This window comes from Siphateles boraxobius, unplaced genomic scaffold, assembly GCF_051911475.1.
Source record: "Siphateles boraxobius isolate OS27281-9 unplaced genomic scaffold, OSU_SipBor_1 65, whole genome shotgun sequence".
Classification (NCBI taxonomy): domain Eukaryota; kingdom Metazoa; phylum Chordata; class Actinopteri; order Cypriniformes; family Leuciscidae; genus Siphateles; species Siphateles boraxobius.
In genome coordinates this window covers 14,664,862-14,690,901 of record NW_027509192.1, presented here as the reverse complement: position 1 = coordinate 14,690,901, position 26,040 = coordinate 14,664,862, and the positions used below count along the sequence as shown (strand labels likewise).

The 26,040-nt window shown below is 40.9% G+C and overlaps 2 protein-coding genes across 2 annotated transcripts in view; one reads left to right on the top strand and one right to left on the bottom strand.

Annotated features, from left to right (window-relative positions):
- duox2 (dual oxidase 2) overlaps positions 1-1,622 on the bottom strand; it is a 3,931-nt gene extending 2,309 nt beyond the window's left edge. Inside the window, exons 1-2 of the mRNA XM_077211228.1 lie at positions 1,426-1,622; positions 110-282 (exon numbers count right to left, since the gene is read on the bottom strand). Coding sequence (XP_077067343.1) covers positions 110-282; positions 1,426-1,582 — 330 coding nt within the window. The 5' untranslated portion in view covers positions 1,583-1,622. The remainder of the gene's footprint in view (positions 1-109; positions 283-1,425) is intronic.
- Positions 1,606-26,040, top strand: duox (dual oxidase). Its single transcript, XM_077211224.1, has 34 exons — positions 1,606-1,726; positions 1,825-1,957; positions 2,693-2,776; positions 2,861-3,025; positions 3,963-4,150; positions 4,231-4,432; positions 4,838-5,004; positions 5,170-5,230; positions 6,116-6,212; positions 6,631-6,721; positions 6,997-7,099; positions 7,587-7,753; positions 8,676-8,851; positions 8,961-9,079; positions 11,195-11,335; positions 12,030-12,143; positions 12,251-12,453; positions 12,534-12,719; positions 12,839-13,052; positions 13,731-13,824; positions 14,023-14,183; positions 14,309-14,375; positions 14,470-14,553; positions 15,296-15,474; positions 15,642-15,872; positions 16,171-16,270; positions 16,390-16,439; positions 16,555-16,682; positions 17,370-17,523; positions 17,832-18,064; positions 23,845-24,003; positions 24,099-24,254; positions 25,218-25,346; positions 25,574-26,040. Exons 2-34 carry the CDS (start codon positions 1,894-1,896, stop codon positions 25,694-25,696), a joined length of 4,590 nt encoding a protein of 1,529 aa, XP_077067339.1. The 5' UTR covers positions 1,606-1,726; positions 1,825-1,893; the 3' UTR covers positions 25,697-26,040.

Sequence of the window (26,040 nt, the reverse complement as noted above, 5' to 3'; positions counted from 1 at the left end):
TACATTTAGGCTACATTTCTACAATTTTTCATTTTCCCTTATTGGAAAGCTCTAGAAGATTCATTGTTTTTGCAATAGTGTTCTAAAAGAATTGATCTCGCTCACTCACCGATTTGCCACGTATTCCTGGTAGAATGAAGATGAAACTGACAGCCAGAACCGAGAAAACCAGGATCGCGACCAGCAGGCTGATGTCGATGATGAACGGGCTTCTTTGTAGCGAGTAGAACGGGTAAATGCCATCGTAGAAAGTCATCTTCCCTCCACAGGCGAGAACTAAAGCTGAAAGCAGGACAGTGTTGGCCAGAGGCTCGGTTACCTGAAGATTGCAGATAACAGTCTAGTGTGCGAATTATACAGTGACTTTCAAGGGTCTCGAAATTTTACGGCCGCTATTGAGGTGCGTCTCGCGCAACCCGCTCCAGAGAAATTTGCAATCGTCAATCATAAACCCCCTTTTTTGTAGTTTTTGTGATTTTGTAATTAAGTGCTAAATTGCTGCAATTGTATGTTTTGTTGAAATATCATACAGATGTGCTCGAGCAGCCTTGTCTTGCTGGTTATGCTACCTCAGTTCGCAAGCGATTTGTAAGAATGGTTTGCTTACGTTCGAATTAAGTTCTAAAAAAGTTATTTGTGAATGTTCTCTGAACGGTTTAAACGTCCATTATTTTACATGTTTTAAAACTTTTTTCTTGGTTAGCCTATGCGAGAGAACCTTCCATTTTTTCCCATTTTGCAAACATTATGCGGGAACGTTTCATAATGTTCAGAGAACATTCAAACGTAACAAGTAGACTATAACATTTAAAACAACTGATGAACGTTTAACTAACACTTTTCAGGGGAAATGATGTAGGGTCTATAGCCTACCATGATAACTTTGAAAGAAAGTTGTTAACGTAGCCAGAACGTTCAACTGAAGATTGTCAGAACGTTATTCTAAGTTCTGAAAACGTTCCCTGTTAGTCGGGTGAAAATATTCGCACTTTTCAATTTTAATTTTAGTGTTAAATTTTTTTTTGCCATAGTTAAAAAAATAGCCTAGTAAAAAAATAAATATTTAAAGAGATAGAGAGATGTAGGCTATGCTAGGCTACTTTTAAGACCTCCCAAATTCAATTGTCTTACAGGAGGATTCAAATTAATTACAGGGGTAAAACTGATAATTCAGCCCATCTCCTTCGCATTAATGGATATGATCTATATTAAAATATTTATGCAATTACTCGAAATGCATAGATATGGCCTACAACACAGAAAACGATCAATAACAGCCCGTTATGCCGCTTAGGTAGGTCCAGGTAAGCGTACATTATGATTATCATAAGTTTATTCTCTTATTCTCCAAGTCTGACAGAATTAGATGCTGCTTAATAGAAATTTCAGATCTCAACCCAACCACAATGCCGCACTGCAACTCACCTGTGGACGCAACAAGAGCTGTAAAACAAGACGGGAAAATATGAGTCCTGGAAATAAGATGATCCAGTCGGCGCTCATCTTTTAAACGAGCACGCTTCCTAATAACAGCTTTGATTTGCATTGATTGGTATTTCCAGAGAAAGGTGTCACCGCTCATGACCAGCCCTGCATCGTAAACTCAGTGCGCAACAATCAGGTGTGGAAGTGGGATGTGACTCATTCCGTCACTCTCGGACTCTTCCTTTTATTTTCGCTGCCAAAATAAACAGGCGAGGTCTGCTATTCTGTAGGCTAAAGACAGGTGTGACTGTGTTGTCAGTTTAATTGCCTTAATATTTGTTTCGAGGTCCATGCTTTGTCATTCTTAAAGGAAATCTGTGTCTACTTTTACACACACAGCACTTAGTGTTTTCTCTAGTCTGAAGTGAAGTGCTCTTGGGCGAAGAGGTGCTTCATTGGTTTGCAAGAATGCGTTTATGTGAGGTGATCTGGAGGACTTTAACTGCACTCTCTGTTCTCTGTCAAGCTGTTGGTGAGTCTGTCTATCTATCTATCTATCTATCTATCTATCTATCTATCTATCTATCTATCTATCTATCTATCTATCTATCTATCTATCTGTCTGTCTGTCTGTCTGTCTGTCTGTCTAATCTATTTTGAAAATATAAAAATAAATTTGATCCCCTTGCATCACTCTATAATTATTTTTCTAATTCTAATAATACAATGTGTATTGTTATACATAATAATAATAATAATAATAATAATAAAAGAAAAATGATATATAGAAGTGGTCACTCTGTTTACTGTAAATAGGAAAATACATGCATTTCCAGCTGTTTGAATATTCATTAGCTATTCGTTGACTAAACATTTGTTAAACATTATGTAACATAATAATATCAGTTATCTTATTCATGAAACTTATAATGAAGCGTTGCAGTACTTTGTGCTTCAAGGTTATTAAAAAAAAACTATTTCGCAATAAATAAGCAGTGTAGAAAAGTCTCATTGTCACATGAGCTTTTATTTGCCCTAGAAATAGAGCAGAAGTGAACATATTTCTCCTTAATTTAACACCATAACTATACTTTAACGTTGGTAAGGTTTGGGGTGTAAATTAGATTTTAAAAAGTCCTAGATAAAAAAGTATGTGTATGTACATCTTGAACACATGCAGTACTGTGAATCATATAATGTTTGTTAATGACTTATTTATTCAGTTATTATAGTGTTGCCAAACTCCCTTTGATCTTGAACCAAACAGGTGCGAGTTCTGCCATTACCTGGGAAGTTCAAAGGTATGATGGTTGGTACAATAATTTGGCATATCATGATCGAGGGGCTGCAGGTGAGTGAATTAATTCTTCTTTTATGGTTTTTAACAAAAAAATTAAGATTTTTTTTCCTAAACATCAGGATGTTGCCCCTCCAGATGCAGCTCTGGTCCGTTTCTTGCCGGCGCAGTATGCGGATGGAGTTTATCTGCCCCGACAGGAACCGCACCTGCCCAACCCCCGCCAGATAAGCAACACGGCCATGAAGGGTCAATCCGGTCTCCTGTCATACAAGAACAGAACTCTTCTCTCCCTGGCCTTCGGTGAGTGTCTCCTTCATTTAAACTAGGTGCAGCCTGTTGATTGAGCCACAGACAGCTCTTTACTTATAGTCTGAAGACATGTTCAGTGAGATTCCATTTCAGTTAAGGCATCCTGAGTGTAATTTATCTTAAAGTATGGAAGCTTGTTCCTGACATGAAATAAAAAATGGAAAAAAAAGATAATTGCAATAACAATATTGTCAGAATCTCACAATTCTGACTTTTTTCATGAATTGTGATTTTTCTTCTTCTCACAATTCTGACTTTTTTTCTCGCAATTGCGATTTTTCTTCTTCTCACAATTTTGAAAAATTTTCTCGCAATTCCGATTTTTTTAATCTCATCAATTCTGACTTTATTTCTCGCAATTGTCATTTTTTTAAATCTCACAATTCTGACTTTTTTCTCGCAATGGCAGTTTTTTTATCTCACAATTCTGACTTTTGTCCTTGCAACTGCGTATTTTTTTATCTCATAAATCTTTTAACGCAATTACGCGTTTATATCTCACAATTCAGACTTTTTTCTCGCTATTACGAGTTTTTTTCTCACAATTCTGACTTATTTTCTCACAATTGCGAGTTTTTTAACACACAATTTTGACTTTTTTCTCACAATTGCGAGTTTATACTGGTCACTCTTTTCCATGCAATTACAATGAATGGGGACTTTTCGTCCTAATCTTCTTCCACGTTACAGCGCCACTGTACACTACACTTATCAATCCAGTCTAAATTTCTTGCTGATCCATCTGTTTACATGTAGGGTTTTCACTCAGACTGAGCCATCAATTTCGATAATATACAGATCATTTTGGTGCATGTAAATGTAGCTAGTGATCGCAGCTGTTCCCAGGTTAGCAACATACTGTTGAAAAGGTCAAAGAGAATTTGGTTCCGATGGCCACTTAAACACATGCTCTTTATTACTACATTAGGTTACCATGTGTGGTCTGAGATCTCAGAATCCCGTAGACCTGGTTGCCCACCTGAGTTCATGCATATTGAAGTCCAAAAAGAAGATCCCGTCTTTGGCTCCAACTCCTCACAACCGGTCCTGCTCCAGTTCCAGAGAGCAGAGTGGGACCCGAGCACGGGCAAAAGTCCCAACAATCCCCGAAAACAGGTGCGCATGTAGTCACAATTGACTGTAGGAGATTTGGAATGGGGCTGTTGAGTTTTTGATCTACCCATAATTCATTTCAGGTGAATCACGTGACAGCGTGGATAGATGGCAGCTCCATCTATGGATCCTCCAGCTCATGGTGTGATGCCTTGAGGACCTTTTCCAAAGGACTCTTGGCTTCAGGCTCTTCACAGGACATGCCCAGGCATAGTAGCAGCGGTTACCTCATGTGGAGTGCGCCGGATCCCAGTAGTACTGGTCCCGGCTCACAGAAACTCTATGGTGAGATATGGAACAGCTACTTCTTAAAGTTGTAGTACATTCATTTATCACCACACAACCAGTAGTTGCATGGCCAATCAGGAAATTTTAGTTTGGTAAGTAAATATCAACTATTTTCTAGTCATGCCTTCTTGTAACATTCCTTACAAAAATGCACCATGGTAAACCATAGTTTCCTCCGAGCAATAAAGTACATGATACAGGGCGGAGTGACTTAAACCCTTTTAGATGTTTTATTTGATTACTGTATTTTCACAATATTGTAGGGTTTTATTACTTATTTTCAATCTGTTATGAATACCCTTTAATAAAGTGTTATTTCATTACTCAAATGTCTTAAGTGCATTGCAAGAAGCTCTTGAAAATGTTGCATGTTGTGGTTTTGCACGTTTTGTGTGTTCTCAGAGTTTGGGAATGCCTGGGGCAATGAGAACATCTTTTCGGTCACTGAGGGAATTATTTGGTTTCGTTACCATAATTACTTGGCCTCCAAACTGTACAAGGAACACCCCTCTTGGTCAGACGAAGAGCTTTTCCAAAATGCCCGAAAGAGGGTTATTGCCACATTTCAGGTGAAGCAAATAGTGACTCACTTCATGTAACAGCACAGCTGCCAATTTGGAGTGATGTACCGCAGTATCCTTCACTTCACATTTCCTCTGAACACTAGGGTATGAATATAGGGACATTGGTCTAGATTTGAAGATTGAAGGTGTATGTGTTTTGTCTTTCTTCAGAATATCGCATTCTATGAGTGGCTTCCGGCCTATCTGGGAAAACAAGTGTCTTCCTATCCAGGTGAGTTTTTGAATGTGCACACGCTCAGGTAATCTGTGGTTTGTTTCAGCCTCAGATGACACACTAGAATTTAAGTTCCATTCACTTCCACTCTCATATCACATAAAAGTGCCCCATATATGCTTTTTCAGATATCTTCCATGTAGGGTGTAATATAACTGTTTGTGAATGTAAAAAGGACTCGGGCTTGAATAGATATGATAAAACTGACACCAACGTTACTGTTCATATCACTGTGTATCAAGTGCTGATGAAGAGCAATCACAATAGACTGGGCCATCTGACCAATCAGAGCAGAGTTTCTATAGAATAGAAAATAATATTCCACTTTACAATTATTTATAGAACTGTTAGTGTATTATTGTGGTATATCGAACATAATGAACTCCCGCTGGTAACTTGACATGTGGGTCATATGGTCTCTTCCTGTTTAATGGGTGGTTTGAGGGCAGAATATGCTGCAAACGGGAGGAGACTTTACGCGCAAGTAAAAAGCTTGGCTAATATGTGGTTTGTTAAAATATCTCTTATGGTTTGCGTAACATGTAGATGACAGCATGCAGTCGGGATATACGTCATTACAGGTTAACAGATTGCAAGCATGTCATTTCTGTTGAGTGCAGTAATGCAGTACGTGTAGTAACTTAACTGAATGTTAAGTTACTGTAAAACGTTAAGTTACTTAACTGAATGAATGTTACTGTAAACTTTACTTCAATTCAGTAAGCTCTACTTCAGTTACATTACCCATTTGGTTTCATTTTGGTTTCTTTTTTTGTGAACAGCAGGGACTGGTAAAAAATATACTGAATAATATTAGCTAATAACAGAATATTTAATATGAGTTGAATAGTACAGCGCTGCTTTCGTTCTGTCGTTCTGCAGGTTACCAGAAACATGTTGATCCAGGGATCTCTGCTGAGTTTGAAGCCGCTGCTGTGAGGTTTGGACTGACTCTTGCGCCATCTGGTGTATATAAAAGGTACATATCTCAATTATTTACTTTTAGAAAATCCACCTGATCCTTTTTAAAGTTTTTACATTTTTTAAAATGTTATTGTTACAAACCACTGTTGATTGTAATATTGAAGTATTTCTATTAAAAACTTACATTACCATTCAAAAGTTTGGAGTTTTGGTTAAGATTTCAGCATCATTACTCCGGTCTTCAGTGTCACATGATCCTTTAGAAATTATTCTTATACACTGATTTGATGCTCAAGAATCATTTCATATTATTATCAGTGCTGAAAACAGTTCTGCTCCTAAATAAGTTTGTTTCCAGGATCCGTTAATGAATAGAAAGTTCAAAAGAACAACATGTATTTGAAATAGAAACGGTAGTATAAAATCATCAGCTGTATCTGTAATTGTGTTGAAATGTGCTTTTGGGGATTCAGAAACAGGACGTGTCACTACAAAAGTGCTGTGAACAACGATAAAAGTAAATCTCCTGGCCTGCGTTTATGCAACACCTTCTGGAACCGAAATGTGAGTCATAACAGACGGGGTTTGGTTTGGATTATGCGACCATATAATAAAAATGTCATACATGGTGGCTTGGTACAAAAATTTAGCTTGATTTTGTCCCAAAGGATTTCTTTATTAAATATTGTATATTTTATTTGTATTTATTAATCTAATTAAATAATTTTTTTTTTTTTTTAGAAATTAGTGTTTAGTAATTATTTTAATTACAATGATTAACAATAATTACATTCATATATAATTAAGTTATATTTCATATCAAGTTGTATATGTTTTAGAATCCAAACCTGCAGTTCAGTCAGGATGTAGATGAGCTTATAATGGGCATGGCTTCTCAGATCGCTGAGCGCGAGGACAACGTCATTGTCGAGGATTTGAGAGGTTGGTTTTTATTTGATTAATTGAAAGTGGGCATGAAACTGAAGTTGCGATAGTCTTTTATTCCCAATTGTGACTTATAAGTGAAACTTCTTCTCGAACAAGAAAAAATGTAGGGCGGGGCTTGATGTTGTCCATTGGGAATTGATTGGATGGTTGTGGTTTGCTATTGGTCGATCTCATGTGAGTGACAGGTTGCCCCGCCCTCACGCCAGTAAACACATCATCAGAGAAGAAATGATTCTGCAAGAGGGAGGGGAAGTTATTTTGATTAAAGAGCATGAGGGCACATTAATTAAAGGGATTTAAATTTTTGTGTGAACTATCCATTTAAAAAAAATATGTGCACTGATAAATCATTTATAAAAAATACTGTATTTGAAAAACTAAACAAGAATTGTCCATTTTGATTTCTTGGAGAATTTTGTGTGTGTAGACATCAAGAAGATCTATTGGTTAATTCATCTTCTCTATTCCTTTTCTTCATTAGATTACATGTACGGCCCCTTACGTTTCTCACGCTCTGATGCAGTGGCTTTATCCATCCAGAGGGGGCGTGATTTTGGGCTGCCGAGTTATAACCAGATCAGAGCGGCCCTCAACATGCGGCCAGTCAACTCCTGGGAAGAGATCAACCCTAAACTGAATAACACGCAGGTGCTGTTTACAGTATTAATAGGGGCTATCGCATCGAAGGAACCTTTTCATAGTTCCTAGAATTATTGGAGTACCCGGATTTTGCCGTGTTCGCAGCGCAGGAACTGGGAACGATTATAGTTATAGGAACTCCTTTTGGAGACACTAATTCATCTCCTAGTTCGAAGTAGGGTCTAACCCAGCACTATAGGAACTATCCGTGTCGTTAATATACACTGATTGGCCGCCAGCACCCGCCATTTTTTTAAAAGCTGTGTAAACACACAGATTATAGCCTATATATTTACTCCGGAAACTAACTCTACGAACATGGAAAACAATGATAGATGGACCTCTCAACCTTTACGCTGAGGAGAAAATCCAACACAACTTTGAGGGGACCAAGAGAAACATGATTATGTATTTCTGCTCAGTTAGCAACATTGGGCATCAACCACACAGCATACGCTAATATCTGTTCATTACTGTCTACTTTCTATGTATAACCGTTTTATCTAATAGCGTACTAGACAGGACTGTTAAACAGATTGTAAAACTAATGAAGATGGAGAATGGGAGCGCTGTGTGCTCAGGTTCTGGCGTTCTCAGCGCCGTCAAAATAAAGGTCCGCCGCGCCGTCTTAATAAAAGTCAAAACATCAAGCGTGGCTTACATCACTGCAGAGTTCCTACTGGCGGTGCGAATGCAACCAGGAAAACGTTTCTAGGGGAACCATTAGTTCTTGGGGAACCATCCTGGTGGCTAATTCCTAGAACTACTTGGTGCGAAAGCCCCTAATGGCATGAACCATCAGCAAACATATTAATAACAATTACCCAGAACCCATTTTATTGTAGCAGCGTTGTTTGCACTTGCAAACACCACTCATTCAAATGCAAAATCTTCTCTCTCTTTAGTTAAATCTCTTTTCACTGCTTTTCAGTTGTTAAGGGAGCTTGCAGAGTTATATGAGAATGACACATCCAGACTAGAGCTGTTTGTGGGTGGCCTACTAGAAACACAGGAAGGACCAGGTCCAGTGTTTTCTGCCATCCTCATGGACCAGTTTGAACGCATAAGGAACGCTGATCGCTTCTGGTTTGAGAACAGACAAAATGGGTGGGAAAATTTCTGGTGATGATTACATGAAAAACAACCTTGTCAATTTGGTCAGACGAGTACATGTAGGAGGTATTTCTGGCTAAGTATCAGCTGCTCTTTCTCTCAGGTTGTTCACTGTGGAGGAGATCCAAGCCATTCAGAACACCACATTTCATGATGTCATTCTGGACATCACCAGTGCAGAGGAGGGCGACATTCAAAAGAACGCATTCTTCTGGTTGGACGGTAATAAACAACCCACACGCATCAATATATCCCCCCCCCCACACACACACACACACACACACACACAAGCCCCTTTCACACAGAGATTCCGGAAAATACATGGATAAAGTGTTCTTTGATTTTGGTTCATTCACACTGCCAGTGATTTTCCGGAATCAGAGAGTGCGTTCACACACAAGCCGTAAAAATCCCGTAAAGACACGTGACATCGATGTGACATGTAATGTCAAGTCAAGTCAAGTCAAGTCATCCTCATTTATATAGCGCTTTTAACAATGTAGATTTTTTCAAAGCAGCTTTACAGAGATAAACATATAATTTAAGGTAACAGATTGGTTTAGTTTTATAGTGGTTCTTGAAAAATGTTTTTTCAAGCTAAAGTTAGTTTTGATTGATTCACTTCCGTCTAAATGATCATTTGTTTTTAAATTAGGGGCCGCTAAGACGACACCGTTCTCTTCTAAACAGACTTTAAACGTGAACCTGTGATAGACGCTGATGGCGTTCACATGCGCATTAAGAATTGATTCTATAGTTATGTGCGTTTGAATATATGTGCGCAGGTTTGTAATTCCTTACAAACCATGTCTAAACAAACTACTTGTCTTGTCTAAAATTTTGATGCAGAATTTTATTTGATCTTATCACTTTTGGTAGGTACTTGTCTTGCGAAAAATTCCACAACGCTTTATCTGTAGAGTGGTATAGGGATCCTCCATAGGGAGAGGCTAGTTGGCACTTCAGCACTGCATTGTCATCAGGTCCAGGCGAAAGTCCTTCGTCAGATCTGGAAACGGCCTGGATCCGGCAGGCTGCGGGAAAACCTCGGGATAAACAAAGACACTAAAATTAGCGTAGATGCCATTCTTCTTATGATGTAACGATTACATCAGGATTTAAGTGAAGTGTTCCCAGTGTTCCCTAATCTAAGCAGCCTAATATTGAATTATAGAAGTCTATAGAGTGTTATTTGAATGCTAGGTCAAAGAGATGTGTTTTTAGTCTAGCTTTGAACTGACAGACTGTGTCTGCTTCCCGGACAATGTTAGGAAGATTGTTCCAAAGTTTTGGTGCTAAATAGGAAAAGGATCTACCGCCAGCAGTCGATTTAGATATTCTAGGTATTATCAACTGGCCGGAGTTTTGAGATCGCAATAGACGTGAAGGACTATAATGCGTTAAGAGCTCGCTCAAGTACTGGGGAGCTAAACCATTTAGTGCTTTGTAAGTAATCAGCAATATTTTTAAATTTATACGATTTTTAATAGGGAGCCAATGCAGTGTTGACAGAACCGGGCTAATATGGTCGTACTTCCTGGTTCTGGTAAGAACTCTAGCGGCTGCGTTTTGAACTAGCTGTAGTTTGTTTATTAAGCGTGCAGGGCAACCGCTGCCTTCCGATAATTTTGTGAATTGGTGAGTTTCGTTAGGTTTGGAAGAAATATAGAGCTGAGTATCATCAGCATAACAGTGAAAGCTAATTCCATGTTTCCTAATGATATCTCCTAAAGGTAGCATTTACAGAGTGAACAGCAGCGGTCCTAGTACTGAGCCTTGTGGTACGCCATACTGAACTTGTGATCGATAAGACATCTCTTCATTCACTCTTACAAACTGATAGCGGTCAGATAAATATGATTTAAACCATGCTAATGCAATTCCACTAATGCCAACATAGTTTTCTTGTCTATTTAAGAGAATGTTGTGGTCAATGGTGTCAAAAAACTAATGTCTCAGCAGCGTCTATAGTTTGCTTATGAGCTCCGATTTCTCTCTCGAGAAACCACGCTTGTGCATTTTTCTCTCTGATTCGATCATAAACTAGCGGATTACGTACCGTTTCACTATCCTGCTTTCACTTCACTTCAGCGTCATCATTATGACACGGCATTGATTACGGCTTTTGTTCACACAGCGCGCATTCCGGGACTGATCCCGGCAATGTTACTAGGTCCCCAACCCGGGTCAATCCCGGGTCGTGTTTGCGTTCACACATAAGGTGTTCTGGCAATTTCCCGGAAATTTCCCGAAATCAACGCGCTGTGTGAAAGGGGCTACACACACACAAATCATATTGAGAAGTCATGATTTGTTTATTTTGGACTTTTTGTACAGGTGATCCCTGCCCCCAGCCTCAGCCAATCAAAGCCTCCGATCTTTACCCCTGCACAAAGGCCGTCTCTGTGAGTTACTTTGACAACAGCAGTATAGCTGGTTTTGGCGTAACAGTGATGGTGCTGTTCCTGTTTCCTGTTGGTCAGTGTTATTCATAATTTACTTGCATGCAGTAATTAAAGGTGCAGTAAGCGTTTTTTGAGAAAAAGGGCTGAAAGTGGATTGGATCGAGCACCAAAACACACTTGTAGCCAATCAGCAGTAAGGGGTGTGTCCACTAATGAGAGCATTAGTGCCTGTGCTGTGCTGTATAGCGTGTTTGTGAATTTAGGGGCGGGGATATCAAGATAGGGGTGTGGTCCTTTTGGGCAGGGGCGTGTTTGTTTTGGTGATTTAAAATATCAACAGCGTTTCTCAGAAATTGCTAACTGCACCTTTAAACTATAATTAAATTACAGTTTAATATATTTACTTCAGACAATTGTATTTGATCTGGAATTATAAAAGTACTTGTGTGAATGTTTTTTTTATGTAATCTTTTTTTAAACGAAATGTAATCTTTTTTGAAACAAAATATTAAAATACATATTTATTATATTATATTATTTTAATATTTTGTTTAAAAAAAGATTGGAATGTTATTCATGTTATGAAATAAAAAGAAACTATTTATTTATAAATATAACTTTTTTGTCAAAGAATTACCTTTTATATAACATTTCACTTTCAAGGTTTTGTTTGCCAAAAAACTGTCACAAGTTACCCTTTAGTTAATATAATGCATATGCCACCCAAACATTTTTCAACACACTTACTTTTTCTGATCTCTCTACAGTAAGCTACATAGTAGCTTGTGTAGTTGCTCATGTTCGGACAGCCAGATACAAACGATTCCAAAAGAAGCTCAGAGGTTCCACAAGACACAAGGAACCTGCTCATGGAATTTCTGGTCAGTAACATCACCTGCGATGTCATGTTGGCCTGATATGCCAATGAAGATGAGTTTATTAACTTCTTGGGGGGAAGTTTGGTGTCTGATTTCATTTTTGTGTTCAGCCAAAGAGTGGTTGGGGCACAATACGGCACCCCGACAAGTCACTCTTGCGTTCAACGAGAAGAAAGTATTCCAGACCTTTGATGAGAACGGCTCTCTTCTCAGCTCTCACAGCTTCGGCAATCAAGAACACCTGAAAGTGATAATACCCAATGACCATCAGCATCGTGCTCTACTCTTGAAGATCCCCAAAGAGTATGATCTGGTAAGAATTTGGTAGTTCATTCTGCTGTCATCATGCAACGAATGCTCAATGAGACATTAAGTTGGATTTCTGTCCGAAAGGTTTTGTTCTTCGAGGACGTTGGTCAGAGATCAGAGTTCTTAAATCACCTGAGATCTGAGCTGGACAGCAGAATTCAGAGTCTAACTGTGATGGAAATGAGTGAGAAAGAAATGCTTAGAGACGCCGTGACCAGAGAACAGAGGGAACAGATTGTGGAAACGTTCTTCAAGCATGCTTTTTCAAAGGTATAATACATACCTTTCTCTTGTTTCTTCATATGTCTAAAGGTCATTTTGTCCTCATTCCACTGGCAATGTGTCACAAAGTTGAGAGGTAGCGTCTTACATGTCTTTTTTGACTCCAGGTCTTGGACATTAATAAAAGTGATGCAGGAGACTTGAGCAATAGGACCCGAGAAGCTTTACAGTGTGAGCTCACGCGAGTTGAATTTGCCAGAGTGTTCGGTCTGAAGCCTGACTCGCTCTTTGTAGAGTCTATGTTCACACTGGCTGACAAGGACGGTAATGGATACCTTTCCTTTCAGGAGTTCCTGGATGTTATTGTCATTTTTATGACAGGTGAGGTTGTTCAGATCTATTCAATTGTAGTTTAGTGTTAATAACTTCAGACTTATCGCCTCTGCAAAGTTACATCGCTACAATGTTACAGGTGTTATGTTACGAAGATACAATGCTACAAGATTACCTTGTCACATTGTTAGTATGTTACAATTTTACCATTTTAAACTGTTACAACTTTACTGTTACAATGCTACAAGTTAGGATGTCATATTTTTGCAATTTTAGAGTTGATGTTACAGTGTTACTATGGTCAATTCTACAAAATTACATTTTAAAAGTTTCCTGGTTACACTGTAAAATTGTAAACCTGTGACATGATAACAATGTAGAAAGGCAACTTTGTAACATTGTAACATCATGCAATTGTAACACTGTAACATCATAACACTATAAAATTGTATAAATGTAACACCCTAACAATGTGACAGGGTAATGTTGTACATTTGACCATAGTAACACTGAACGAGATCACTGTAAAACTGCAAAAACGGTGTTACAATGTTTTAATGCTACAAAAATTCCTTGTTACATTGTTGGGATGTAACAATTTAGTAATTTTGCAGTGTTACAATGCTACAAAGTTACCTGTTCATGTTGTTAGAATGTTTTACAATGTTATTATGTTATGTGGTTAAGAGTGTTCCAATGTTTGATGTTTTTGGCTTGCAATTTCAGGTACTCCAGAGGAGAAGTCTAAACTTTTGTTTTCAATGCATGATATCAGAGAGGATGGCTTCTTGTCCAAGGAAGAGTTCACTTCCTTACTCAGGTCGGTTCTGATGTCAGATTCCTGTTTTTTGAGCCTTGAAGAAAAAAGTTACCAATTTGTGGCAATATTTTTTGATAATCACCTGGACATTAAGATTCAGATGATATATAACTTTGAGATTCAGATGATATAAATCAATAAAGTTCCTCTGAAAGATTTCTTCTTTCTGCTAGTTGCATTTTCTCATTTCTTGTGCAGGTCTTTCATTGATATCTCTGGAAGTGCTCTATCTAAGACTCAGGCTGATGATGGCATAGCAGCTATGCTTCAGGCCGCTGGTCTTAACAACAAAGATTCCTTCTCGTGGGAAGACTTTCACTTTCTGTTGCGAGACCATTCAGCTCAACTCAATATTAAAGGTGAAGGATATATTTTTCTTTATGCTCCAATAAAGCATAATATATGCATATATATGTCTCTATAATTCTAGGTTCACTCAACAAAGATGTATTGTTCTTTGAAACTGCTGTGCATGTATTCTCAGGAATGGAAGTACTTGGCAAGAAAAAACTAGCCAAACAACAGCGAGTGTCTTTCATTAAGAAAAATAGGTAAAGAAAAAATATGTAACTTTGTACTCATTTTAAAAAGTGCCATTTGAGTTTTCTGTAATATAGCTGATACGTTGTTGTTGTTGTTTTGTAGTTCTTCAGCAGTGGAAGAGCTTACTCACAGGTCTGAGGGGGAGCAAGGCCAGGAACTTCGTCAAAGACAGACCAAGACGTTAATGTATAATATCTCTGTCTTGGTCATTTTAGAGCATGTGTTGCATTATGCAACATTTTCTGACATGTGTATGGTCATTAGGAGCTCAGCTAGGTGTTAGATTTAAGCCTTTGTGAAACCTGTCATTTGTTGGTTATTGAGAAATGTGGCAATCAGTATTTGTGGGGACTATGCCATTCTGTGACATAATGTCCGCCAGGTTTCATTTTGAACGTCATCATCTCGAGTGGACTTTATATCTATTTAGTTATCCACCTGTTTGTCTGTCTAATTAGTTAGTTATATCTCTGACTGTCTTTCTATCTAGGTAGATAGTTATTCCTTTTATTATTAGTTACTTTTCTATCTGTTTTTTTTCTTTCTAGTCTGTTTTCCAGTTAGATAGTTATCTCCCTGGCATTCTTTCTACCCAGTTAGTAATCCACCTGTCTGTCTGACAGCCATATAACTAACTAATAAGACAGACAGATAGGCGGATAACAATCTAGAGTGTTATCTATCTGCCATTCTCTCTATCTAGTCAGTTATTCACCAGTCTGTCCAATTAGTTTTCTGTCAGTCTGTCTAACCTAGCAACTAGCAAGACATGTACGCATACAGTATACAGATAAAATCACAAATCTGTTACATATAATGACCCGAGTCAGAACAGGCTTTAAGGACTCTGCCAATATAGCCTTTTTAAATTTTGAGCAATAAAGCTATGTTGTTTTTGCCACATAATTAAAATGTCCGGTTTCCCCAGAGTTGGACAAAGCGACCCCAAGGTGTACGTGAGTCCTCAGAGAGAGCGCTACAACCGAAACCCAGTGAAGAAATGGATCCAGCAGTTCAAGCGCTTCATTGAAAACTACAGGAGGCATATCATTTGCGTAATCATTATGTACGGTATCACAGCTGGACTAGCTCTGGAAAGATGCTACTGTAAGTATCCCATCTCTTTTCATCATTGAATGTTGTATTGTACATATTTAAAGCCACTGAATGATTAGTTGTAATTGACTTCTTTATTATGATCATGTTGAATTGGTCATGCATTTTGACACTGGAGTTCCACACTAACAGTTGCAAACCAATAGCGATGTTTTTAGACTATGGTTTACAGGCCCACGACAGTGGCATCCCAGAGACCTCCATGGTGGGCGTTCTTGTGTCTCGCGGTTCTGCGGCCGCCATCTCCTTCCTGTTTCCCTACATGCTCCTCACCGTGTGCCGTAACCTGATAACCATGTGCAGAGAGACGTTCCTCAACAGATACATCCCATTCGATGCGGCCATTGACCTTCACCGCCACATGGCTATAACTGCTGTCATCCTCTCAGGTCAGGGGAGAAAAAAATCCCTCTACTTGCAGAACGCCATGTAGTAATACTTTAACTTCCTTGTGTGCCACATAAACAATTACATAAAAAATTACTACATGAACGTACCCGTTGAACTTTTAAGTAATTTTTGTGAAGTTTATGGCTTATATGACTCAATGGTTACATTTAATGACCAGGTTTCCATTGTTCCATTGTGTATTGTAACTTCCTCAAAGTGATACACTTGTTATATTTGTGCACTTATTATTTGGTCACTATTTCTTTTATTTATTAAAATTTTATTTCTGTGCCACAGTTGTTCACAGTTTGGGTCATGTGGTCAACGTTTACATTTTCTGCATCAGTGACCTCAGCATTCTTGCCTGCTTGTTTCCTAGAGTGTTCTCCAACAATGGGTAATTCATATTATTGATTTAATTATTGGACTGATCCTGATAAATATATAATATTATATAATTAAAAGATATTAATAAAAAATATTAATAAACTGATGCTATATGTTGATCATTTGCAGGTCTGAGCTTCCATTGAAATGGACCTTCTGGTTTTTCAAGACAGTTCCTGGTACGGCTGCATATTCAGAGTTGTTTTGATATAACCAGTAATTAATTAATAGACTGAATGTATTATGTTTGTGGATGTGTGTTCTTTGTAAACCTTTGTGGATTTTTTTTTTCAGGTCTCACTGGGGTCCTTTTGCTGCTGATTTTTGCTTTTATGTATGTCTTCGCCTCGCACTATTTCAGACGCATCAGCTTTAGAGGATTCTGGATTACACACCACCTTTATGTGCTCGTCTATGTCCTGGTGAGGGGGAAAAAAGCACACCAGTTTCATTAATGTGTCTGAGGTTCAGTATTGTGTACTGAGAAAAATAATGTTAAACATGGATAAAATACTGGTGGTAGGAGAAATCATAACAGTGTAGCGGCGGCTGTAGGATTTTTAATTTCCTTTTTGATAGACACTTCAACTGTTTATTGTGTGTGACCTGAGGTGAAGAGGACAAAATTAATAATGTTGATGTCAAGACTACAATCCCCCAAAGTTGCAAATTTGGGACTGGGAATGTTCTTTTTATTTGTTTGTTTGATTTTTTTTATTTAATTTTTTCGTTTAAAAAAAAGACTGGTAAATGTTATTTTTAGTTTTGAATTGAAAAGAAACGGCAACAATAATTCATATTTTTTGGTTTTATGTTTGTTTGATTGTTTTGTTTTGCTTTAAAAAAGACTGAGAATGTTATTTTTAGTTTTGAAGTGAAAAGAAACCGCAACAATAATTCATTTTATTTGTTTGTTTTATTCTTTTTTTGTTTTGTTTCTTTCTTTTTTTTAAAAAAGCGTGGGAATGTTATTTTAAGTTTGGAAGTAACAAGAAAAAGCAACATTTTTTTTTTTAAATTTGTTTGTTTGATTTTTGTTTGATTTGTTTGTTTTGTTTTGTGAGAGTTACACATCTGACTTGCCGTCTTTCTCTCGTCTCCTGTGACAGACGGTGATCCACGGCAGCTACGGCCTCCTTCAGGAGCCCCGCTTCCACATCTACCTGATCCCCCCGGGCCTCCTCTTCCTCCTGGACAAGCTCATCAGCCTCAACAGGAAGAAGGTGGAGATCCCAGTGGTGAAAGCCGAGCTGCTGCCCTCAGGTAGACGACACTCCGTCTCAGCAGATCCAGCACAAAGCTCTTTTATCTGCGAGTCTCCCAGGGCCCGAGTGCACAGTGCTCTGTCATGTGCTGTAAAGTGTCACTCCTAATTGCTCTGGCTGTGAAATCATACAGCGTCTCACTACAGGGAATCAAGTCTACTACAAGTCAAATTCAAAATGATATAATACAAGCACAAACAAGTGTCCTGTCATATCACAATATGTGTCTTAATGTGTTTAAAATCACAAGTTATTGTGAGGTAACAATGATAACAAACCCGCTTCTCAATTCCTTTGAATTGGCAGATGTAACATACCTGGAGTTTAAGCGTCCTCAAGGTTTTGTCTACCGCTCAGGACAGTGGGTACGAATCGCATGCCTGGCGCTGGGCACGGATGAGTACCACCCCTTCACCCTGACCTCCGCACCCCACGAGGAGACCCTCAGCCTTCATATCCGTGTAGCGGGACCTTGGACCAGCAAACTCAGAGAGGCCTACACCCCTGAGAAACTCCAGGAGCTTGGAGGATATCCCAAGGCAAGGATGTAAAAGTTTATGTTTGGATTAGATGTAGATAATCCTGAATGCATCAGGTTATGGCAATAATTTTTTTAAGGATCAGATCAGGAAGACGAGGTTGCTTAAAGGAGAGCTCCGGGCAATTTTTAGGTTAATCTTGATCGTTATATCTTTGTGAGTACTGTCATTAGAAAAAAAAAACGAACCGGATTGGTGCTTGCAACACGGAGCTGTTCCCCCAAATGCCCAGAGCTCCCCCTCAGCCAAAACGGCAGTTATGGGGGCATATACATAAAAAGTGTCTTTGTGCCACTTAACAGACACAAAATGCAATTAAAATATCTGTCCAACATGAACAGGGCCCTTACATGTGAACAAGGTGCGTTTAGAAACTTAGCCATTGTTTAAATTCACCTAAATAGTGTTTTGGACGGCTAGCTGTTGTCTCGCGCTGAAGTCCCGTGGGAACTCAGTTGTAGCCAAAGGTAAATAGCAGTGTGTAGGTGAAGAAGAAATGGTTCGCGTTTTTTATCGTTCAAGGATGACTACACAGACACAACACAGCGCCCAAATGGAAGGATAAATAAAGTTTACATTACCTCCACAGTGGTTGCACACGTCTTCGTCCACGGAATCGCTTTTATCTTCAACCGGCCCCGCTGTGTTGTGTGTAGTCATCCTTGTCAAAGTGTTCGCTGCAAATCCGGTAATCTTTAGCGCGTAGTACTTGTATGGGAGTTGCGCATCAGGTTGAAGTACAACTAACGGTTAGCCACAAATTCAGAATCTCGAGGTCATGGAAAGGAAGACGATGAAAATAAGTTCTTGTATTTTCGCATTCTGTTGCTATAATTCGGAAAGGGTCAAACGCGAACCATTTCTTCTTCACTTGTGAGCAACTCTCCGATCATCACTCTTCACATACTACGCTCCTCCCACCTGCACACTGCTATTTCTCTCTCGCGCGCGCGATCAGCGCCGTTTTGCTACAGCGATTCTCAGGAATTGTTGCAGTTTCGAATCACCAGTATACTGAACCGAAAACTGTTTCTTTCGGACCTGTCATTTGAGAACTGATGAACCCCGCGGGATTAAAGAATTTACGTCATTGCGTCACTCTAAATGAAGTCATTGCGTGATGACATAAAAGAACCGGTGAACGAGTTTTTTGAACCGGTTCATTGAAACGAACTGTCCGAAAGAACCGGACTTCCAATCACAACTATTTACCTTTGGCTACAACTGAGTTCCCACGGGACTTCAGCGCGAGATTACAGATAGGCGTATAAAACACTATTTAGGTGAATTTAAACAATGGCTAAGTTGCTAAACGCATCTTGTTCGCATGTAAGGGCCCTGTTCATGTTGGACAGACATTTTAATTGCATTTTGTGTCTGTTAAATATACAAAGGCACAAAGACACTCAAGACAGTTATGCTCCCATAACTGCCATTTTAGCTGAGGGGGAGCTCTGGGCATTTGCGGGAACAGCTCCGTGTTGCAAGCACCAATCCGGTTTGGTTTTTTTCTATAGACAGTACTCACAAAGATATAACGATCAAGATTAACTTAAAAATTGCCCTGAGTTCTCCTTTTTTTTGAATATTTATTATATTATTATACGGCTCTGTGGATTACTTGATTCTGATTGGTCAATCGTGCCTTCCAGAGGTATTTTATTCCCAGATAACAACCGTTGAAAACAACTCGGTTACTAATGTAACCTCGGTTCCCTGAGAGGAGGGAACGAGTATTACATAAGTAGCTTACGCTATGGGAAAACTCCTTTTCTCGAGAATATTGAAGTCTTTATGTAAAACGCATTATAGCTGCACAGCAGACAGCAACGAGCGAAGGAGCTCGGTCATTGGCTGTGCTGCGGCAACTTGCTTGAACCAATGACGGGGCGACTCTGAATGCGCGACCAATGAGCACGCCTCGCGCCCACGCACGTCAGAGCCCGCCAAGATGGGCGTGGCCAAGAGCTATATATTGGGCGCCCCGTCATGAGAGTTCTTTAGGTTAAAACGACTGAAGCGAACTAACCAAGCACGGCAGCTTACGCAATACTCGTTCCCTCCTCTCAGGGAACCGAGGTTACGTTAGTAACCGAGTCGTTCCCTTTCGAGAGGTCTCTCCTATTGCGTAAGTAGCTTACGCTATGGGAACACCATGCAAAACGCCGTGTGTGCTGAACTTCGCCTTATGATAGCCAGAGGCAGGTGCCTGAGCTGAAAAGCAAAGTTATTATCCAACTAGCCGGCAGAGGCGAGCTTTATATGTGGGAAAAATACAGAGCGGCTAGAAGGCGCTCAGTGTGACACAAGCACATACATAATCTAGATACAAACTCATAGTTCTACTAGCATCATGCTGATAGTACATTGGAATGCAATGTCGGGACCTGTAGGTTGTAAAACCTGATAAATGTGGATGGTGAGGCCCAGCCTGCCGCCGCACAAATATCCTCGATCGGTATCCCGCTCGACCATGCCCAGGAAGAAGCCACACTCCTGGTGGAGTGTGCTTTGACTCCCCAGGGGCATTGAAGTCCCTTGGCTTCATAAGCCAGAGCTATAGCCTCAACTATCCAGTGAGAGATTCTCTGCTTTGAAACGGCAGAACCTTTCGTACGGCCGCCAAAGCATACAAACAGTTGTTCTGTCTGTCTGAATAGGGCAGAATGATCTACATTCATGGGGCGTGCAGCCTGAGCTGGGAATGAATTTGGCACTGTTTTGACAGTATCTGGGAATGCACACTTTGTGGACATGTGAACCCTTAGTGACACAGGCAGAAAAAGACTCTTTTTGTGTTTTCTGTGTGTCGCCGTAAAAACAGCATTTGTTTGCAGGTGAGCGAGCTCTGTGACTGGCCCATTATCTGCTGTATGGACATTTCCAGCCGCCTGTAAGGCGACTGGGTAATGTTTGAGATTTTGCAGAGAGAGTGGTCCGGCTTTTGCGAGACACGCACTCTCTCTTCTCATTCATGTGGCTAGGAAGGCTTTCGAGGCTCAGGGTTCAGCACAATCTTGGGCCGAGGACCCCGTCGCTCAGGAGGCGGCTTGCGGTTGTGGGAGCGCGAGCGGCGTCGAGCGTCAGTCTGAGGCGCGGGCTGAGAGGTGGTGGGGGCTGCTCTAGCCCGCTGCGGCAGTGGCGGCCTCTGTCTGCTCTGCGATGAGCTGGAGCGTTTAGACAGGAAATGGCGCATAGCTTGTGAAGCGCTCTGGGCCTCAGTGAAGCGTTCGGCGAAACCTTTAACTGCCGGTCCAAACAGCCCGCTGGTGGAGATAGGCGCGTCGAGAAACGGGGCCTTATCCGCTTCCTTCATCTCCGTCAGAGTCAGCCACAAATGCCGCTCGAGAACAGTCAAATTAGCCATGGCGCGGCCAATAGACAGGGCGGTGGCCTTCGTGACTCCTAGGGCTATGTCAGTCGCGCTGCGTAGGTCCTTGAAGGCTTCGGGTTCGGGGCCAGACTCGTCCAGGGAGCAGAGAAGCTTGGCTTGGAACACTTGAAGTACCCCCATTGAGTGAAGCGCTGACGCAGCTTGGCCGGTGGCGGCGTAGGCGCGACCAGCGAGAGCCGAAGTAGTCCGGCAGGGCTTCGAAGGGGTGGGAAGCCTTGGCTTTCCATCCGGTGGTGGAGGGCGGGCAGAGATGATTGGCCACGGCCTCCTCGAGGGGCGGCGTTCCCTCGTAGCCTCTTTCCTTCGCGCCGTCCACAGAGGAGAGCGACGAAGAAAAAGAAGGCTTCAGACGCGCAGAGTGGGGGGCTTTCCATGACTTGGTGAGTTCGTCATGAACTTCCGGGAAGAAAGGAGAAGGCCTTTGCCGAGGGGCCTGCTGGCGCCCCTGCAGAAACCACTCGTTCTTCGGGAGAAGACCAATCGAGCCCGAGGTCCTCCACAGCCTTCGAGAGGATGCGGATAATCTCTGTATCCATAGTGGAGCCCCCAATCGTGTTAGTTAGCGTCAACGGGGCGGGGTCGAAAGTGGAGCCCGGCCAGTCGTCAGATGCAGCGTCGATGGACACGGTGTCATCTACTCACCTTTCGTCCTCGGACGCGCCGAAAGTCACAAGGCCCACCGCTCAGCTAGAGGGGTGTGGGTCCGGCTGAGTGAACTGAACCGGCGGTGGGGAAGACAAGAGCGGCGGTGAAGCACGCGGAGACTGGCTCGGCGTGACGTCACTGAGCTCAGGTTCAGGAAGCCTCTTGTGTGAGCGGCGCTTTTTTTTAACGCGCGGCTCAAACAGAGGGGTGGCGGCGATGTGCGGAGAGACCCAGGTCGTCACATTCCGGTCATCCGCCCTTGGTCAAAGCAGCTTCTGCGTGGTCCCGGCCCAGGCAGCGAGCGCAGATGATGTGACGATCCCCGTCTGGAAGAAGGTCTCTGCACGACGCGAAACAACCCCTCAGAAAATTGCTCCTTTACAAATGTCGCGGGGCGAACAGATGTAAAATACTTGCGTGTAGCGCGCCGGATGGCTCAGTAGGATGGCGTTCGAAGGCGGCTGAAGATGCCGACGTCCTCGTAGCAATCCCGCTGGTATGCTTTTCCACGACGGCGAAGGCTTTCAATAATCCGGAGGATCCAGCGAAGAAGGTGTTCGCTGAAGGAGATTAAATCTAAAGAACTCTCATGACGGGGCGCCCAATATATAGCTCTTGGCCATGCCCATCCTGGCGGGCTCTGACGCGCGCGGGCGTGAGGCGCGCTTATTGGTCGCGCATTCAGAGTCGCCCCGTCATTGGTTCGAGCAAGTTGCCACAGCACAGCCAATGACCGAGCTCCTTCGCTCATTGCTGTCTGCTGTGCAGCTGCAATGCTTTTCTACATAAAGACTTCAATATTCTTGAGAAAAGGAGTTTTCCCATAGCGTAAGCTACTTACGCAATAGAGAGACCTCTCGAAAGGGAACAGATAAAAAGGGCTCATCCGGGTTAGTGAAGTCAGCAGCGCTATACGCTAGGAATGTTTTTTCTTCGTGGAAGTTTTGCACTTGGTGAGCTAATAAAATATTAAAACTCAGTCAAATCAATATTTTGTGCAGTTATTTAATTATGTCATCCAGTATCGTGGATTGCTGCCATTTTGTGACTATTATTTTGTCTGTTGGATTATAAGATACAAACAGGTACGATTTTAAGATACAGTTTAATCTGAAATCAATATCTCTTATCTCCACAATTATTTGTGTGGCAAAATGCTGTGTAATACGTGCTATGACTGTATACCTTATCTCTTAAATGTCCATCTAGTTTAAACTTGCCACGCTAGCAACTGCTCTCTTCGCGGAAGCTTTGCTTTTAAAGAACTCAGATTAATATTTCGTGTCTAATTATTTACTTATGTGGCAAGTAGCCGTGTAATAAGCGGGATAATGTACATCCAGCCGGTTGTTATCTCAGAATAAACCCCCTTCAGGCTGATGCTCCGCTTCATGTCAGGGTCTTCATCACCCTGTCGGGGGTTTATTCTGAGATAACAACCGGCTGGATGTACATGATACCTTACTTATGTGCTGTCAAATCAATTAATTGCATCTAACATAAAAGTCTGTAAATATATCAAAGTATATATATAAACTAATCAAGTATATATATACACTTTTATGTTAAATGCTATTAATCGTTTGAGAGCACTAATTATACTATATTATATGTGGTGACTTTTTATACACGTACATATAAATATATATGTAAAAGTATATGGTTTCAATTTAACTAAACTTGCTAAATGAAATGTTTTTTTTTTATTCATTATCTTCATAACACAATAACTCACAAACAGCTGTATCTGGACGGGCCGTTTGGGGAGGGTCACCAGGAGTGGACAGACTATGAGGTGTCAGTGCTGGTGGGTGCTGGGATTGGAGTCACACCCTTCGCTTCCATCTTAAAAGACCTGGTTTTCAAATCTTCAGTCAAGGTCAAATTTCAATGCAAAAAGGTACAGTTTCCTTTTTTAAAAAACATATATTTTTTAAAAGACACATATAGGTCCCTTGATTGAAGTTTTAAAAGATGTGTGTCCTCCGGCTCCAGGTGTATTTTATCTGGGTGACGCGGACCCAGCGTCAGTTCGAGTGGGTGTCTGACATCATCAGAGAGGTGGAGGACATGGACAGCCAGGAGCTGGTGTCAGTGCACATCTACATCACACAGCTGGCTGAGAAATTCGATCTCCGCACCACCATGCTGGTAAACCCATTTGGCCCAATCATACACGCGGCGCAATACAGCGCCAAGCGCGACACAAGTGTGTTTTGCTAGTTTCAGCCCGATGCAGTTTTCATTTTCACATCCTGCTCCACGTTGTTTAAATAAAAAATGCATTTGAGCCCATATGTTCGCCCATGGGCTGCTGGTCCGAAAACGAGGTGTGTTCAGGCGCATTGTTGACACGTTGCAATTTTGAGGCAACTGAAATAGACTGCGCTATTGACCAACTGAAACCTGGTCTTAAGTCAATGGCGCAATATTTTGTTTTGATATTTAAGGAGTGCGTTAGTAATATGAGCCTATAGGCGGGTCCACAACGCACAATCTGCTTATTACACACACAGGGATGCGCAGCAGCACACAAACATGCCAAATTTTAAAAATAAAAGGATTACAATGTAAAAGATTATTATTGTGTACATAAAGATATGGTGGAATCCGGCTTGTCCCGTAGATGTTCTGCTTGCACGATTTAACCTCGCGCACGAGCAGATCCGTTTTCTCGCTAGAGAAGCGTTCAGTTTTTCCGCTGGCAAATTCCGCCATGTAAATAGCGAATCCGCCATAGCACGGGGGCAACTGGTTTTTAAAGGGAATGGGAGATGAGACTCTGATTGGTTTATTTCACGTTACGCCCAAAATACACCCTTTATTAATTAAAAGAATAGGGACAACCCTTTTAGACCATGCGCCGGGCGCGTCAACCATTTTTCCAGTCGTTAAACTAGCAAAAGTGGATTCGGACCCATAGTGCCATGCGCTCTAGACCATGTGCTTAGATCGTTAAAATAGGGCCCATTGTGTTTATATGAGAATGAGTTTATGACTAAACCCAATTGGTTTATATGGTTATTATCCATTCAACTGAACTACTGTGACATAATTTATAGCAGCTGAACAGCTATGAAGTCATGTCTGGTTATTTCTCTTTCTCTTTGTAAGTATGTTTGTGAGCGGCACTTTCAGAAAGTGAGGAACAGGAGTCTGTTCACCGGCCTGCGGTCCGTCACACACTTCGGTCGCCCCCCCTTTACGGCTTTTCTCAGCTCGCTACAGGAAGTTCATCCAGAGGTCAGAAAGCCAGTTCATTTCTCTACATTACAGCTTTACCATTAAACTCTCACCGTTACATTTTTCTAATCATCCAGTATCAGTAAATATCTGTGATTTGCATGGAATCCTGTGAAGGAAGTCATTTTTTTTTTAAAGTTATTAAGTCATAAACTGTAATCAATGTGGCAGTGATATCAACCTCACGTACGCAATTTATGAGCGGTTCTTTCAACTCTTGGTTAAAGGTGGAAAAGATCGGCGTCTTCAGCTGTGGTCCTCCCGGTCTGACTAAGAATGTCGAGAAGGCCTGCCAGCAAATGAACAAACGTGACCAGACACATTTTCTTCACCATTATGAGAACTTCTAGACTGTCTATGTGGGAATGATTTAAGGAATAACTCTTAGCGAATCATTTAGTAATCAATATTTATTCATTTTATAAAAGCTGGACTTATTTATTCCTTCATTGCATTATACTTCAATGTCCAGCCCGAGTTGACATTTAGTTGGTAAAGAACGTGTTGAGGTCAAATATAATTATAAAGCAGTCATCAAATCAAAAATTAGTTTTCCAGAGGAAAGTTATGATTTGTTATGCTAAATGAATCATTTTTAAAGCATTTTTCTTTCCTTTCTCTCCGTCTGAATGCAAAGTACATATTATGTTATACATTTCTGTAATGGATGATCAATAAATTCAGTATTATTCAA

Coding starts and splice junctions, on each gene's coding strand:
- duox (XM_077211224.1), top strand. CDS start 1,894: ATGCGTTTATGTGAGGTGATCTGGAGGACTTTAACTGCACTCTCTGTT. Junction 15,475..15,641: donor AGCTCTGGAAAGATGCTACT/GTAAGTATCCCA, acceptor CGATGTTTTTAG/ACTATGGTTTACAGGCCCAC. Junction 18,065..23,844: donor AGCTTGGAGGATATCCCAAG/GCAAGGATGTAA, acceptor ACTCACAAACAG/CTGTATCTGGACGGGCCGTT.